Genomic DNA, 18,455 nt, shown 5'->3' on the forward strand with positions numbered 1-18,455 from the left:
AATAGAATCTCCCTCAAATCAAAAACTCCGTGGATTATTGAGCATACAACAGCATAAAGAAGATGTGGAATAGCTTCTTTTTTTTTTCTTCCCCCCTAAGTAGCCTTTAGCTTCAAGCTAAATATATGTGGCTGGCTCTATTTGCACTCAGGAGTCATAGAAAAGTGATGCAGAAAAGAAAGAAAACATCTTTATCAGGCAAAAAAGTTACTTCTGAGTACTTGAAATACAAAATACAATTTTTGGGTGAAGTTGACGATACTATATTTGTTAAAGCCTCAGTAATTTCCTTTAACAGCTATATCATATTATACCATCATTATTATTGCTATAATAATAACAATTAATATTATAATTATTATCATTCCTGCTACTATGCACATACACCAGGTTTCCTGGTATACATACAGTATATATATATATATATATACACTGTGTGTATATATATACATATCTATATACACAGTATATATATCTATATACACAGTATATATATCTATATACACAGTATATAGATATATATACACAGTATATATATCTATATACACAGTATATAGATATATATACACAGTATATAGATATATATACACAGTATATAGATATATATACACAGTATATAGATATATATATATATATATAGGTATAGGTATATAGTCTTTGTTTTCTTTTCTTTTCTATTTTTCTATACAGTTCTATTTACGTCTATTCTTTTTACCTTTATGGCAACAGTGCTCTGAATGTGTAGGAGATTGCAATTTCCCTGGCGGAACATCCTAAAGGGATTAATAAAGTAATCTGTCTGTCTGTCTGGTAAGTGTGTGTAAGATTCTTCAAGGGTAGATCAAAACACACTTGAACGAGTGAGTATGTCTGGCAATAAATAAAAGCAATTGTCCGTGTGGTATAGTTAATGAGTTAATAGGGGTGCTCTATGGTTCAGATTAATAACATATACAAGGCTTTGTTATTTTCATGGCGTCTGTTAATTATTCGAAATATCACTCCAAGACTTTTCCCCATACTGTGTGTGTGTGTGTGTGTGTGTGTGTGTGTGTTTTTACTACCTAATCCCAGGGGCATGAACTCCTCTGTCCCGGGGGGTAAGCCCCTGATGCCAGCCTCTTTGTCCCGGATCACCCCTGATATGTAGCGTGTCTTCACCCCTGTGCCGATCAACTGAGCGAGCTCCAGCTGACTGATGCACCTCAGGATCTACAGACATAAACCACAAATAACATTTCAGTCCAGCTGGATGAAAAATAGCCTCTCATCTTTTATGATTAAACTCTGAAGCGTTTGCCCTGGGTGGTGGTGGTGAGAATATTATCTAGCAGGCCCTATATATTTATCAAGTGTCTGAGAGTGCCAATAGAAGAAGCTCCCACCTCTGAGATTGACTTATTTATGATGCTTCCTGCACTTTTTTCCACAGATAGCCCCAGGGAAAAAGTGATGTTGCTTTTTACAGCTTTCAGAGACACTGGTTTTATTAGATGTTGGTTTTAGCACAGTGAAAACATCCTTTATTTCCCCTTCCAATACAATACCAGTCATAAAATAAGGTAATTTTGAAAAATAGGCTGTTTTAGTAAGGTTTTTGCAGTCAATAAATATATCTCCTCTATTTCTTGCAGCTCCCAAGATAATTCTAGATCTTCCAATATTTCTGTAGAAATAGAGACCTTTTCCAAAATTGAGAAAGTTGATAAAAACAAAACAAATATGTCTAGTAATCTGGGAGAGTTATGCAGTTAGACGTGCAGGTTATCAGTATTCTATCATTCATTTACAGAGGAAGTTGTTTTCTGAGAGTGTGTAAATCTCATTGAAGAGGAGATTTATAAATCTTGGGGGGGGGGGGGGGGGTCACCTCATGCCAGGAGTTGCCCAGGTAGTTTCCATCAGTGTGGGCCACAGTGATCAAGGTCTTGATGGTGTCGATGTTCTTCTGCTTCATCTCCGTGATGCTGGAACTGGCGGTCAGCAGGGTGAATCTGGCCAGAGCTTGGACATATGCATCGCGTTCCAGCTGCACACAGGCCAGGAAACCAGTCAGTGCAGAGTCACACACTCACCCTGTTTCAAACACTAAGTCGTGAAACAATTAAATGGACAGATATCAAGGCTCTTTCTGCAAACCGAGCTGAGCTCGCCCGTCTTTTTAGGTGCTTGGTTTAAACAGATGAGGGTGCTGTGACTTCACTAGTCGACGAATCCATCTTATTAATATATATACAGTCTTATTAATATATAAACTGGCAGAATGAAGTTTTCAGACACCCTTAAATTTTACACAATCTCAAATATTATCATGAAATATTTGTGGAAAAATGTGTGGCTGCATTAGACAGACAGACAAATATAAAGAATATTTTTTTGTTTTTTGTTAAATGAAAACTAACAAAACTTAATTCTTGACAGTTTGAATATGTCAGTTCTCAACATTGTCGGCATCAAAGTCAACAAATAACAGAGAATGCGTTCAAAACTGAACAAAAAATAAACCATCACATCATCAAATTAATATTTAGTAGTCCTGCTATTAGCGCACCGTAGAGCTTTAATCCAGCCTGGCATGTTCCCCTGTAAGCCTTTCACACTTTTGAGGGGTAGTCTTGTCCCATTCTTCTTAAATCAATGCTTTTAATTCTTCGGTTTATGCTTTGAAAAAAGACCTTGACAATCCACCAAAGACTTTCAATGGGGTTCATGTCCGGGGATTGAGCTGGCCACTCTAAGACCTGGATACTGTGCTCCTGCAGCCAAGTTCTACTGGCCCTGAATGTGTGGCAAGGGGCATTATCCTGTAGCAACATCCAGTTTTGCCCTCGACGGAAGAGTGCAGAAGGGAGCATGTGGGTTTCGAGAATGGCGCAATACTTGGTGTTCAATGTGCCATCACAGACAGAGAGATGACCAACACCAGGAGCACTCATGAATCCCCAAACCATGATACTTACTCCACCAAGCTTGACAGAAGGTCCCGTACATGCTGGAGATAATGCTTCGCCCGGCCTTCTGCATACCCTCACATTAGCAGGAGGAAGCTAGAGCTGGAAACTTGACTCATCTGACCACTGGCTCTTCTTCCGATTCCCAGCTTTCTAGTTCTTGTGTGCTTGGGCCCAAGGATGCCTGGCTAACCTCTGTCTCTCATTGATCGGGGGCTTCTTGACAGTCTTGTGGGACCTTAAGCCATGATCTGAAAGTCAGCCATGTACAGTGCAGGTGAAACACTGGATGACAGTTTGCTCCGACCACTGCAGCTGAAGCTCCTGTGATGTCATTTGGTGGTTTTCCCTGCACACGCGGATCAGGATGCAGTCATTTCTTGCTGAAGAAACCCTAAGACGCCCAGCTCTTGGTTTGTCTTCCAGGCTGTTGGTTCGTCTGTATTTCTTCAGAGTGAATCCAACTGCTGACGGACTGCATCTGCACTTCCTGGCTATCTGGCAGCAGCTGTACCCTTCCTGGCTGAGAAACCGTATCTTCAGGCGTGTTCCTTGTTTTAGCCATTTTTGTCTCTGAAGAACTTTCAAATGTCCTGGCTTTATACAGACAGCAACAAAAATTGTGTCTTTTAATAAAAAGCACGACCTTCATTAGCGGATCACTGGTACCAAAAAGACCCAATAACTTCAAAACTTCTTATGTATATTTATGCAATCAGTCAATTTTTTGTATTGTTTGGTATTTTGGCTTTGACTGTATTAAAAGAAATTTTACTTAAAGACCAAAGAGTGATTGTTGATATAGTATTTTACAAATGCATGGGGTGTCTGAAAACTTTTAGGATAGAAACATTTCAACTTGAGATTTACTGTAACATAATTCTGCTGCATATGGTAGTGACTTTCGAAATCACTTCCACAAACATGATCAGAGAAATGAAGTGAACGGGTTTGACTGTTTTTTATAGTCTCGCAATCATCCTTGAAAATCATTTGCGAAATAATAAAAATTAGTGTTAACGCTCATAGACAAGACAACAGCCTAGACTAATGAGACATAACAGAAGTCAAATGATACGGAGAAGAAATCAGTTTCTTATTTCGAATGGAACAGTGAACGTTTGATTCACATGAGAATTCATGTTCCTGAGTTGAGTGTGTGATAAAGGACACCATTTTTCCGCTAAACACACCCACGTACAATCAGGGTTTGCAGACTTGCTTAAAAAAAAGGCTGATTAATCTTGTTCCCAATGCAATGAGGCGAGGAGTTGCCCATCTACCTGCAAATACTTTTTCTGATGCGTCACGTTTAACCGCACACTGGAATGACGTGAGCAGTGTCGTCAAAACATCATCTGAGTGTAGCATCTTGATTTTGAGTGCAATTTTTCGGTAGCTGTAGTATAAGCGTCATGGAGAACGGTGGCGCCGATTCAGTTGGAAAGTTCTAGAAATTTTTTCTTCGTCTCATTGTAAGACAATGGTGGCCTACCTGAGTCTTCATTATTAACCCTGTATTTTCATCATTCAAGTTTTGTTACGAATATCATGACAAATGATGGAGCCAATACTGCGTATCACTGTAGTGTTGCCATACCTGCATGCTAAAGATGCAAGCAATCCTGATGGCACATCGAATGCCCTCTAGACACAATGAGGCCACTTCTGGGTCATCACAGTCCTGCAGGCCAACACTGAATGCTGCCAGCAAGGGGGTCCACGCCAGCTGGAACACAGACGTTGGGAAGGTCTTATTAATTAATCTTCTCCTACCAAACAACACCCCGTTATCTTTGAATCTTCCAATTAACAGTTCACATACCTTGAACATGGGTCGGACGTGTTCCAGGTGGGTAGCGCTGAAGAATGGGGCCTGAGCGTGGCTGACGGCCTCCATCAAAGCTTTAGCGGTCTTGGCCATCTGCTCCATCTCCATGTTGTAGAGCAGGCGACGTTGCTTCTCGCTGGCTACATCTGGAGGGAGGACAACAGAAAACCGTGTCAGGGGAAGGAGGGAGGCCGTCTCAGAGGACACCATGTAACAGCTCACACTCACTCTGCTTGGTGGATTTGGGGGTGATTGAAAACTCTTTGCTCTCCTTCATGGCGATCTTCTTGCCTGCGATCTCATCGTAAATGGAAGATAGATACTCTTCAGGCAGGTCCTTACTGTCGTTAATACCTCGATTCATCTTGATGTACTGCTCCTTTGTCATTTTGTTCTTCACCTAAATAAATGATGAGCAATGAAAGACGGCTGCGTCAATACCCAGGAGGAGAAGGAACTGAGTCTCAGGTACAGGAAATTAAAAATACACACACACACACACATGCGCGCACACACAAACAAGCGTGCGCACACACACACACACACCAAAATCAATCACAGTTTTCTTTCAGCAGGTTTTCTTTATGTATCATTAAATACATATATTTCAATTTTTCTTATTATTTTTGATTTCAGGTGCCAAAAGTGAATTAATCTGGTCCAGCAGCAGCAACAGAGCCATGATGACAGATGTAGGCCTGTGCTGTCCACTCATTAATCTTCATGGAGTGAAAAAAAGCAACAGATTTTATCTCGGGATGTTGACTTTGTCATCCTAAGAATCATTAAAAAGAGGTGTGTCCTATATTTTCAACCCAAGTCACATAAGTTGGAAGTTTTTTGACTCGTTTAGAGCCTTAAGGGGCAAAAGGGCACCTTAATATCCCACACAGACGTAAAACAGTGTCATCTTTATTGTGACAAGGAGGTCATAAGTATCCACCGTTCTCACCTGAGGACTGTGCAGGTCTGTGGTGAGCATAATGATGGAGTAAGCCAGCACATAAGCAGTGTCAGCACTGGCAAATAGAGTTTGTCTGCAACAGGACACACACACACACACACACACACACACACACACACACACACACACACACACACACACACACCAGAGTGACAGTTAGCTAAACTCTTGTGACTGAAGATGATAAGATAACCGAGAGCAGTCAAGACGAGCTTTACCCCTGATTGCACTCCAGGTAGCGAGCAGCAAATTTCTCCATCAACCTGTCGATCTTTTGGGCCTCCCCAGGCAGCCGGAAGCCTTCCAGGAACGCTCTGAGCGCCGAGACAAAATCACGTCCACAGAAGTCCAGCTGATCCACGTAGCAGTACATCACTTCTTTATTGAACTTGATGTTCTCACCCAGGTACTCGCCCACCTGGGTCTGTGAAAAGCAGGCGTAGGGTGGTCACTGATGAGAGTTTACGTTGCAATCTTTAACTGTTGGAGAAACAGTGAGTGCAACCTCTCACCGTGTCCAGTCTGTCCTCCTGATGAAGGAACTGGGCGATGTCCTCAGCTGAGGGACCCAGCATGCCCTGGTCCTGCAGGTACTGGATACCTCGTTTGGGTTTCTTGTTGAAGCTGAAGAGAGCACAGAGGAACTCATCAGTTACAAATTCAACATGAACATTTCAGACATAGACAGTATGCAACCCTCCTGAATTCCGGTGAAAACAGACTCACAGTTCGATGCCATGCTCAATGATGTCCTTTTGCTGTTTAATAACCTCGTACTGCTCTGGGTGGTCGGCCTGGGATGCCGCAACACTGGAGGAGACGGTGGAGTCCAGCGAGCTGATGCTGTCACGACGTCCTGCCAGCTGCTCTGGAAGCTTCAACTCTGATCCTTCATTATCAGATGGATGCTCCTGGCCTGCGCACACACACAGAATGTACATTTAGAGTTTCCTCTCGGCTGTGTTTACAATGTACGGCTCACACACTGGAGACTTACCCAGGTTAGCTTGAAGGTTGGGATTGACATACATGTCTTTGCTCCATTCCACCATACATTTGAGGATTGACACCAAGCACTCCAAACCCTTCTTACGTAGGCTCAGCTCCTGTGGATGTCATCGAACCACACACGTGTATTTATAAAGACAGACAGACACACACACACACACCTAAAACTCGTCCTCTGCGGTTAGACATTAAATTCAGCATTGGAGAGACTCGCACCTGCAGAGGAGTCATCCCGAGCTCCTGACCACTCCTGCCCTGAGCGATCTTAGACAGATCGTTGACAAGACGCTCAAAGATGTTAGCGGCATTTAAGTCGCAGTCGTAGTTGACATAGATGTCAACCACACACTGGGCATCTGGGGAGAAGAGAATGTCATCACATTAGTAGATAATTGAAAAGAGGAACGTTTTCTATTGGGCAGTTATGATTCTAAATATACACACGCATTTGACTTCCGACATTTTGATTCAGCATTGTTCGACTATCAAATTTTGATTCCTAGGGACGGGCGATAATATTGCCATACTGTCATCTTTATCGGAAGATGTCTGTCTTTTTTTTTTTATTAATCGGAACCAGTCAGATAGCTGATATTTATATCTGCCCTGTTTTGCTCAAATCTCTTCATGAAATATCAAAAACTAGATCGATCAAAATATCGTTGGTTTAATGCTCCAATAACAACTAGTAAGACTTCAAAATTCTTCTTTTAAAATAAGAATAGGCTTCATTTTATTAAAAATGTGTTATTTAGCACATTTATCTTTACTTTCATTTCAGCCCAGTGCGAGATCCTCTATTGTGTTATTTCCCTCTGAGTGCTGCAAATAGTCCAAGTATTAATCAGTACAAGATGGGAGGCTGATATTGGTCTTGACCAGAAGACTGGAAGATATCCTGTCTGACAACCACAAGAGGACTGCACTGGCTGCAGCGTCTCGGAAATTTGCTTTGTGATAATTATCCCGTGTGTTTGAGGTCTTCCAATATGACGGATGAGAAATTAAAAAAAAAAAAACAACAACAACAACCTGGGGGGATACTGGGGGACAAGTTGTTGTGACACTGAGCTGAACAGTTTCACCATAAATGTTTAGATGTTTTCTGTAAGTTTTTAATGATGGTTATAAGCATGATTTCTGCTGTTTCTTGAGTTCATGCTGAGGTTTATTTGAGATGGAGAATTTCCCCAGAATCACACCACACTGATGATAATGAATTTGATTTGAAAACTTCCTGACAAAACGCATCACTACTATCTTAAATAACATAAGTGGGCCCATTCTAGTGCAGCTGAGAGAAGAAAATTCAGCATGAAAGGGTGATATATTTGTTACTGAATCCCAGAGCAAAAAAACACCTGAAAACATTTTTAAAAGTTTTTTTTTCCATATATATTCTTGAGTATTAATTTATTGGGTACCTGCGCAGATGCGTGTTAGTGTCTGGATAACCATCCATTTGTGCTCAAAGGAGCTGGTTGACGTCTCAAGGATGTTCAGAAAAATCTCCCGAAAGAAAACCTGAGGGAAGGTGGATGAGGAGAAATACGAGTTTAGTTTTAAGCATCAGAAATGTCTCCATCAGTCTAACTGACGCTTTCTGTTCGTTAGAGTTTTGTACCTCTATCTGCATCTTCAGATGCACCTTGAAGTGGGAGAGAAGGGTGAGGAAGATCGCCAGTGAGAGCTCAAAGACCTCAGGCACAGAGGAGACGCCATTTTTAGACAGTGCCACGCAAAGATACTGTTTGATGGCGTTGACGAACATCTCGTGGGTGCGAAACACCGGCCCTGCACCCTGCAGCACAGACAGCAGCAGCTGGAGGGAGACAATCTTGGAGCGCAGCTCGTGGGACCTGTTGAGGACATGAAGTCAGTTAAACAGAAGAAACACTCAAAGACCTTTAAACCTCATGCGTCACACGCACATTGTTCCCTTCAAGGTTTTCTCTTTTTTTCTTTTTTTTTTTTTTAAGTCTGGGCTGTGCTAATGCCAAGTACAGCCTGTCTAGGATACACTGTCTAGTCAACATCGATAAGTTCTTCTTCCAAGAGGACATTTCTGTTCCATTTTCACCCAAATTGCTGATCCCATTACCATTACATTGTATTATCAAATTATTCTATCATATTTCATTACATTACACTATATTACATCATAATATACAAAACTGTATTTACAGAATATTGTTACAATTGTTAGTTTTTACTGTTTTTCCAGCTGATTGATGCATTTTCATCTATTTTCCCTTAAGAACTGATACAGTCTGTGTGGAGAGCATCCACAATTTTTTTTGTCATTGAGAGAGGAAAAAAAACTGGTAAATTTGTATTGATGCACCAGGGTGGTATCTTTGTGTATAGTGAGAAATTAAGAGTTCGGATATTTAGCCAAAATGGAAATAAGTACTCGGGAAAGATACTTGGAATTGAAATGTTATAAAACTGACAGTGAATGAATTATTTGAGAGTACTAAGAAGGCTGAAGTTAATTGAAAGGTTAAAGCAAGAAAAGTGGATTATCATATTGATTATGAGTAGCAATGCAGCACTTCTTGAGGGTTAATAGGTATGTAGGGAGAAACTCATGTCCTACGGGTGTCGATGATTCTAAAGAGAGAACAGACACAGGGGGATGATGGGGTTTAATCATGGTCAGACTTCTTTTTGAGCTTCTCTCTGGGCTCAGTTTACTGTGGCCGATCCACACTGGTTGGCCTGTGTCGTGTTTCAGTAACAGGAGAGGACAGGCCCACTCCAGGTTGGAAAAGGGCACATTAACCTAGGGAGACTGCACGTAAGCACAGGGCAGGTCGATTTATTTTGGAACACTGTGACGTGATTTAAATTTAAAAAAAATTTAAAAAGAAGTTACCAAATAAAAGAGAAAAAACATACCAGGCCAAGTATTCAGAAGGCTGCATAATAATCTTATGAAAAGACTCCAGATATCAGCATGTCTGGATGTTGGAGAAGTACAAATATCTTAAATAAGTCTGACTGGAGTCCCGCTCACTCACTTTGGATCAGGTGGTCCATCTGCAAGGGGCTTCATAGAAAGTTTGCACAATGAGCGAAACACTAGAAATGCATCTTTCTGCAGGATGTGAGAGAAGCGGGAGGCACTGTGGGATCCCTGCAGGGCCTCAGCATCCTGACACACAGGAAGAAAGTCAGACAACATGGACATAAATAGCATTTACAAAAAAAAGTGAATAAGACTAAGTATTCACGCTGTAATTCATTAAACTAATAAAAGTTATTTCTGACCAGCATATCTGCAGAAGAAACTGAGGAGCGGTCTTCAATGATGCCGTTCATCTGCTGACCCTCTGCTCTGACTCTGGGGGGGACCACTTGAGTCGGCTCAGGAACAGAATGGGCCAGGTGGTCGCCTGCTCCTGAAGGAGACGAACAGTTGAGCATTTTCAATCATGGCCAGTGACGTTGAGATGACGGACAGAGACACAAACTGAATTTTGTGTTGTGACCTGGGCCAGCATGAATCTGAGGAGGTGTCTGCTCGCCCTCGTCACCCTCAGTCATCGCTGCGGCCTCTGCAGGACTTGTATCAGTCTCTACTTTGTCCCCCTCTTCAGCTTTCTGGGATTCCACAGGAGGAGTTTCTCCACCTTCTTCTTCAAAAACTGAATCTGGTGGAGACAAAGATTTCATGCTTCAAATATCAGCTGAAACTTTACATTCACAGTGAAAGCTGGAGGTGTCACGTACCTGTCGATGGTGTGACTGGTTCTGCTCCTCCGTTCGTGGGAGCATTGCTGCCCTCAGACTCTCCATTCACTGATGGTGTGTCTGGCACTCTGTCTTGGTCCAGGTCTGGGGGAGGCGGCGTGGACCTGGTGGTGTTGGTACTAGCGAGGTCTGGAGTACTTGCTGCAGGGGACGGGGAATTTTGGGGCTCTGGGGTGGGCGTCCGATCAGATCGGGGGGAGCCAGACCTTCGACTACCTGGGATTGGAGATGGGTTCTGCTGGGGGAGACGCAGCCGGTCCTTCTCTTGCTCCTGGGCCTCCAGAGCCTGTGGAGGACACAGATGCTTTTATAGAAGAAACTGCAGATGTCACACTTAAAAGACTGATGATCCACTAAACATCCGAAGTAACAGCCCACACGTCAGATTAGTTCAGCTATTCCAATGAGATCCAGTGGAAAGTGGGATTAGGACTAGGGACTGAGGACACCCTCCCACATCAATAACCATCTAACTGTACTCATGAGCTAGACTTCAAGGAATAAAAACAAGCTGCAAACACTGAAACATAACTACTTATTTAAGTGAGGCTAATATGGAAGCACATGAGGTCATGTTTCCGGTCATAGGGCAGCACATATAACCACATCCTTAACAACTGCTCCCGATCTGGTTTTTACTTTTGTACAGTCAGAGAATCACGTGATTTGCATCTTTTAATGGGGAATATTTTCTTCCCCCATCACTTAAATTAGAAAGAACTCAATCAATTTAAATCAATCAAAAAACAAAGTATCTTCCCATTCACATGTTCACAAATAGGTGTCTTGAGCTCATGAAGATATTTTTAGATATATTTAACATTTTTACACATTGGCTCTATGAACAGATGACATGCAGGATGGAAACAACGATGAACCAGACTAACAGCTTGGTTTTCCATGCGAGTGAAGATAACGTTGAGCATCTGCGTGAGCGTGGCTTTAGCGGTGGTCTGGTTGATGAGGTTGCGGCTGGCCAGGTAGATGTTGTAGCAGGTTCTCACGGTGAGGAGAATGGTGCCTTCGTGAATCTCGATATGAGGGGAGGTCACTGCTGTTAGGAGAGCCTGGGGCAGAACAAAAAAAAGGGGGGGGGGGCAAAGATTCATCAAACAGGATGTCTTGATTAGAAGACGCAGCATCATGCTGAATCACCACACGACTGACTTCCCTTCTGTTCAAGACCTACAGCTCTCATATTCCGTTGCTTTATATCCACTGTACACTAGTTTGATTGGTTTAAACATCAACTTGAGCTCAAACTCTTTATGAGATGACCACGCTGACATTCAGGTCTCCTTCAATGTTGATAATCTCTCCCATAATTCTTTCTTCAACAGTGATAAGCGTGTGTGTCCTACCAATAACAAGAGACTTTGCCCTTTACAACCAGCCAGTGTTTGCATTGTATTCACAGGTATGAATCATACCTGCTGTACAAACATAAGCAGGAAGTGTGCAATAATGTGTTACTGAGGAGGAAGTGTGAAAATGAAAACCTTCAGTTAAGATGAAACCTCCCCAACAGATTGTGAAAATGGTGGATATTTTAACTGATCTTTCCGTTTTTTTTTTTTCGGGCTAATAGATTCATGAAGTCCGATTGATTTTATTTACACTACGAGCCACCCTTTGCTTTGTTGACAGCGCTGCAAACCCTTGGCCTTCTCTCAATGAGCTATATGATGTAGTCACTTGAAATGGTTTTCACTTCACAGGTTTGCCTTGTCAGGGTTCATTTGTGGAATTTCTTGCCTTCTTAATGAGGTTGGGACCATCAGTTGTGTTGTGCAGAAACCACAACTAAGGAAAAGTAACAAGCTGTGTATTGTGTAACAAGATTTTGTTTGGATTAAGAAACACAAGAAATGGACATCAGACCGGTGGAAATCTGTGCTTCGGTCTGATGAGTCCACATTTGAGATCTTTGGTTCCACCTGCCGTGTCATTGTACGACACAGAAAAGGTGAATGGATGGTCTCTTCATGGTTCCCACCGTGATGCATGAAAGAGGAGGTGTGGGTGTGGGTGCTTTGCTGGTGACCCTGTTGGGGATTTAATCAAAATTGAAGGCTCACTGAACCAGCATGGCTACCACAGCATCCTGCAGCGACACGCCATCCCACCTGGTTTGAGTTTAGTTGGACCATCGTTTACTTTTCAACAGGACAACGAGCCAAAACACACCTCCCGGCAGTGTAAGGGTTATTTGACCACGAAGGAGAGTGACGGAGTGCTGCGCCAGATGACCTAAACCCAATCCAGATGGTTTGGGATGAGATGGATCGCAGAGTGAAGGCAAAAGGGTCAACAAGTGCTAAGCATCTCTGGGAACTCCTTCAAGAATGTTGGAAAACATTCTGGGTGACAACCTCATGAAGCTCATCGAGGGAATGCCAAGAGTGTGCGAAGCAGTACTGAAAGCAAAGGGTGGCTATTTTGAAGAAATTAAAATATAAACCGTCTTTTGAATTATTCCACACTTGTTGCTAACTGCATAATTCCATGTGTTCATTTACAGTGTTGATATCTTCAGTGAGAACCTACAATGTAAAAAGTGATGAAAATAAAGAAAAAACATTAAATGTTAAGGTGTGTCCAAACTTTGTCTGGTAGGGTACGTAGCAGCAAATCACAAGCAAAGTTATCTCCTGACACAGATGAAGTAGGTCTAGAAACACACTCTGTAAGTTATTTCAAGAAAACTGGCAATTTCTTAATGGCAATTTCTTAATGAGCGATAGCAGCGACAGAAAACTATACTTCTGCCTTTTGACAGGCAGAAATAAAAAGTAGCCCCTGGGACTATAGGTAGGCAGCCATCTGCCAGTTGAGGTGGAAGAGAGAGTTTTAATTGATTGACATTTAAAATAAATTTTCAAAAATAAAACAGCACTCTGAGTTGGTGAGCTTTATTTAGAATTAAAAAAAACAAAATTTATTCCATCAAAGTGTAAAGGAGCATTCAACACATGAGTAATCAATAGCTGGAAGATGTAGGATGGAGGGTGAAGCAGCGGACGTACCTTGATGATCTGAAGCTGGACCCCTTCGTCAGTCTGCGGGCCCTGGAAACAGTTGCAAATGGTTTCCACCAGTCGGTCGATGAGCCGCTTCCCCGGGGTTCTGCTGTCAGGGGCATTGCCTGTTATGTGGCCATAGGCGATCAGTTTCTGCCATGGAGAGAGAGAGTGCACAGGTTAAAGTGGAGTGGCGCTTGTGTGTTTGTGTCATTCTAATTATTATTAAAACTTTAATTCGAAGCAGAACATTGACAGAAACTCATTGGGGCCCAACAGATGTTTGGGTCGGCCCTCTCAGTCAACGCCTCATGAACACACCCCTTTATGACCACCAAAGTACTGCACAAATGCTGCAGAAATGGCTTTATTTTTTGTAAACGATTGTTTTTTAAATTGCTATTTATCCAATTCAATCCATGCAACACTGCCATTTTGAAAAAGCCCAGCACATGTGTTTATAGTGTGTTGTGACGTTTCTTTTATGCGAGCTAAAGTTGAAAAAAAATACATTCCAAAATTTTCAATAAGCTGTGGGCATTGTTCTTGATGTAGGGAGGGAAAACAAACTTACTAGAAAATTCCCGTTCGGCATGACAGTGAATAAGCATGAGAATTGGTTGTTTGTGGATTACTGAGTACATGCTGGATAATGAAGATGTGGATTATTCTGGGAGATGGACTTGATAGTTTGTAAACTGACATTTTTGTGCTGTTTTACTATCATTTCTTTTTTTGTTGTTGCTGTAGCCTTTTTTTTTTAAGCTGTTAGCTTCAAGCTAAATATACATGGATGGCTCTTTCTTCATTGTGGACAAACAAAGGAGTGATGCCCAAAGGACCAAAACAAAAAGCAAAAAACAACTCTCATATTGAGCTTAAGACTCCTATTTTTGAGCACATGGGAGGCAAAATTCACTTTTTGAGAGATGTATCATTTTATCTATCTTCAGCAAGTTACGAGCAACCGTGTGTGCATGGGTGTGTGCGGAATGTACAGCGATTGTTCAAGGTGTGCGTCCAACATGTGAAACAGGTGCGGCGAGATGTCATCCCTCCCCCTCTCGGGTGCATAATACAAACAGAAATGCTGCGAAATGGAAAAAGAGGTCACAGTGTGTGTGTGTGTGTGTGTGTGTGTGTGTGTGTGTGTGTGTGTGTGTGTGTGTGTGTGTAAATATTAACCTGCAGACAGTCCAAGGAAGTGCTAACTATCCGGGGGGACCTGGACTGACAGGCCAACTCGAAGGGCAGCACGTATTTGTCAGCCTCGATGTAGTTGGCTCTGGGTGGGACCACTGTGCCATCTCTACAGGGATGAGAGATAAGACAGCCGCTCACTATGAATGAAGTACATTTTAATGTTCACAGTCAGGACATGGAAGCCTTCAAAAAAGCGTACTAGCATATTTGTACCAGCTTATTACAGCAGCAGATGTATTAGCTGTAGGCTCTTTGAAATGCTGCTCATAAAAATCACCTCATCGTCAAATGAGTGTGAGCAGAATAGTTACCGCACACAGCTTCAGGGTAAACCTCACCTCCCACCACGACACACATAAAACAACTTTGATTTACTGTTATTCATTAGTTCAAGGGAGAGAGGATTTCCATGCATGAGCACACTTACTTTTGTTTCTCAAGTTCAGCCTTGATTTCATCTGGGAGGGGAGACACAGGAAGTCACATGTCAATCACACTTTTTTTTTCTTTTTTAAAATTCTTTTACACCAAGAAATGTCCATAAGTTTTCCACTCCTGTGAGGAGAGTGTTTATAACCGTAACATCTCTTCATGCATGCGAAATAAAAAAAGGAAGGAGAGAAACTGATCAGCTCCAGTGACTCGGTTCCACTGAGGAGCAGCAATACATTCTGTATCATTCAAGCACACAAAACATGATGATTTATTTCTCCGTTTTGACTCGTTCTCTTATTATTATTCTTGACGATATCCGACAGTACAGTGAGAAATTTGAGTTGTTACACCTCCCCATAGCAACTACGGTCAGGGAAAACCCTGCAGATCTGAGTCAACTCTGACTGCAGGAGGCTGTGTTGTAATTTTGCCTTAAAGTTAATTCGGAGACAAGTGATATTTTTGGTCCAAGTCCCCTGAAGCCCACTGAGCAAGCTTCAAGTTAAAACAGACTCTTATTTCTAATAAGGTCAACTAGGTATCTCCGGCAAATATCATCCAAATGCCGCTCCACACATACACACTGAATTTGAAAATCAAGCAGCACATTCAAGGTACCTTTTCTGCAGTCAGCTTTGTTCTAAAAAGCCGTGTCATGATGAAAGGTGCGATTTACACTCTTGTCAACTGAACGGCCTCTTTCAGACATGGAGTCTCATCTCCTATTTAAGCTCCTCTCCCTCCATCATGCTTCTAATTTGTCATCGTTTTTCATCTCAAAGCTGGACATACTTTAAGTGAGCAAGGGTGTGTTCATGCACTCGGCCAGATCAAACAAATTAGTGCTCGTGAATACTGGGGATGCACAATATTGGGAGTTTTTGCTAATGTACGCTATTTTACAACTGACTTCGCTAATAGTTTGTGTGATATTCACATTTTATAAATACTGAACCTCCTATGTAAACACAAATCACGATCTGAAAACATAAATTTTATTTACTGTATAGAATATCGAGCTGATACTATAAAGAAATATCTGCCAATAGAAATAACATATTTTATTCATAGTGAAAACATTTAAACTCAGATTTAACATGGTATCGCAAGGATACAGTCAGATAAATGTTGACCTAAAAAAAAAAAATTAATGGTGACTATGGGGTTGAAGAGGATGTGGCATCGTTTATTTCACATTCTAAAGACGCGAACTTCTCCGTAACATCCAGACATTATGCTTATAATATAATAATTCTTACTTCATCACCTGGCTAATCGCTGAGATTTCACTGAAAAACAGCCATCAACAACCAAGATCCCATTACAGTGCAGGCTTCATTAAACATGGATGCAGGAGATGAAACGAGGCGCCGCCTCGATATTTGAACAGAGACAGAAGGAGTTTGTGGTCATGGGAATGTTCAGCTGTTCATACTTACCAGGTAGGTAGTCAATGTGACACAAAACGCAAGTTTAGTTAAGTCCTCAAATGTTACATTCCCCTGGCATCAGCAAAACCAACAAAAACTAACCCAACAACCAAGATGGATCACAACCGAATACAATACATGGGTTATGATAGGATTTCAGCACTAGATATTGCAATATTACTACATAATTTACTGAACATATTAAAATAGAGCTGAAAGTATAATTTGCTTTGAACCACCCGAGAAGTCTACTAACACCACATTCTGTCAGTATCAATTTCATCAAAATCTTCTCAGTCAGATTTCTATTCCACTATATTAGAATGATATTTATCAAAGTTGCACAGTTGTGTATACTGTTACCGAACAACACATCAGGCAAAACCTACATAGATGTACATGAGTTCCTATACTGAAATATGATTCAGTCTAACTACTAGAATATGAAATCATGAAAACATTACCAGGTTACGTTCACAATGTTGTTGCACACCTTGATATCTGCAGTTTTTTCAGCAGCCACAAAAAGGAAGAGGATGCACTACACGCTAATGGGCAGGGCAGCTTGAGCCTATATAAACAGCCAACAGCCAACTGTGTGTGTGTGTGTGTGTGTGTGTGTGTGTGTGTGTGTGTGTGTGTGTGTGTGTAACAGTATCTGTGATTATCTTGAATGGAAAGGCACAGTCGTCAGAGGATCCTGGTGTTGGGTAGCCTGTGTGTCTGGGTGCAGAGCAGGACTGGGCTGTCTGGCTGGGTGACAGTGCTACGTAAAACGCAGGGATTGGTCTATAAAGCTAGCTCTCCTAGCATACAGTAGCTAACCACAGCTGCCTAGACGACGTGTATATTCCGACGTTGGCAGCAGTTACAGTTGTGTGGACACACTGTATTGACACTGCAGCGAAAACATGGTGATGTAGAAGTGATGCCAACAAACAACTAGATAGCGCAACACGTCAACGGAGAAACGATGAAGGCCATTCAGAAGCTAACGTTACGCTAGCTAACAGGGTAGCTATCCCATAAGCTAGGAACGAACGATATGAGTCACTGAAGCGCTGTATAAAACACGGGGCTGACCAAGACAGATTAAAAACAGAAGCCCACTTACCGAGTGCCACTTGACAGGCTTTGCGCAGCTGGCTGTGCTGGCTCCTCTTCACCTCCTTATCCGAGAGGATTTTCTCCAGCGCCCGAGACAGAAACATGCTCTTGGTTCTACTGTTCTCTGCCTTCGACTGCGAGTTCTGTTGCGGTCCTTGTTGCTGTTGCTGCATCTCTCGATGTTGTTACCTCTCCTCCCTCAGGCCGTCATATTCGGCCTGGTCCTGCGAAAAAGCAGGTGACTAGGGAAGCTAACGAACGCCTGGCTATCGCTGTCAGTCCGGTAGGTCTGCTACCTCAGCCCAGCGCCGCCATACTGCTTACACGTCATGTCACGTGACTCTCAGCTGTCTGGGGGTTAACAAAGTAACTCTGGAGTGTCGCAAAACTCGAAAGGGGGTCGGTCACTGATAATTAAAATCAATTTTTACATATTAATGCTCACAAAGTTCCATGTATCATAAATGAGCGTTCCATATTTTTAATAGGCCCCTTCGCTCTCAACTATACCCTCACAAAAGGGGAAAGGTTATTGTTGTTCAGGTGTGTATGTCCGTTAAATCTGGGTTTCCACATATTAAAACTTATTTGATGTATGTTCCTGTATAAAAGATTCATTCTCTGATTTCATTCTACTTTTGTATTTGGCGCAAATTGTGCTTCTTTTATACTGTGAAAGACCGACGAAAGCAAAAGTTGTTCCCCATTAGTCCTGCAGATGTCGCTAAAACACCACAATGATGTACATTT

General features: G+C 42.0%; 1 protein-coding gene across 1 annotated transcript in view; it reads right to left on the bottom strand.

Annotated features, from left to right (window-relative positions):
• The window catches only part of arfgef2 (ADP-ribosylation factor guanine nucleotide-exchange factor 2 (brefeldin A-inhibited)), a 30,470-nt gene extending 12,450 nt beyond the window's left edge, over positions 1-18,020 (bottom strand). Inside the window, exons 1-22 of the mRNA XM_086214016.1 lie at positions 17,713-18,020; positions 15,161-15,191; positions 14,716-14,839; positions 13,537-13,683; positions 11,398-11,577; positions 10,490-10,796; positions 10,249-10,410; positions 10,028-10,158; positions 9,778-9,911; positions 8,379-8,613; positions 8,179-8,278; positions 6,971-7,110; positions 6,744-6,852; positions 6,473-6,662; positions 6,259-6,370; positions 5,965-6,170; positions 5,735-5,819; positions 5,011-5,182; positions 4,777-4,928; positions 4,552-4,680; positions 1,871-2,029; positions 1,065-1,212 (exon numbers count right to left, since the gene is read on the bottom strand). Of these exons, the coding sequence (XP_086070142.1) occupies positions 1,065-1,212; positions 1,871-2,029; positions 4,552-4,680; positions 4,777-4,928; positions 5,011-5,182; positions 5,735-5,819; positions 5,965-6,170; positions 6,259-6,370; positions 6,473-6,662; positions 6,744-6,852; positions 6,971-7,110; positions 8,179-8,278; positions 8,379-8,613; positions 9,778-9,911; positions 10,028-10,158; positions 10,249-10,410; positions 10,490-10,796; positions 11,398-11,577; positions 13,537-13,683; positions 14,716-14,839; positions 15,161-15,191; positions 17,713-17,878 (3,319 nt within the window). The 5' untranslated portion in view covers positions 17,879-18,020. The remainder of the gene's footprint in view (positions 1-1,064; positions 1,213-1,870; positions 2,030-4,551; positions 4,681-4,776; positions 4,929-5,010; positions 5,183-5,734; positions 5,820-5,964; positions 6,171-6,258; positions 6,371-6,472; positions 6,663-6,743; positions 6,853-6,970; positions 7,111-8,178; positions 8,279-8,378; positions 8,614-9,777; positions 9,912-10,027; positions 10,159-10,248; positions 10,411-10,489; positions 10,797-11,397; positions 11,578-13,536; positions 13,684-14,715; positions 14,840-15,160; positions 15,192-17,712) is intronic.
• Positions 18,021-18,455: the final 435 nt, after the last annotated feature.

This window comes from Aulostomus chinensis, chromosome 9, assembly GCF_037954235.1.
Source record: "Aulostomus chinensis isolate RoL2024-O1b breed Wild chromosome 9, RoL_Achi_v1.0, whole genome shotgun sequence".
Lineage (NCBI taxonomy): Eukaryota > Metazoa > Chordata > Actinopteri > Syngnathiformes > Aulostomidae > Aulostomus > Aulostomus chinensis.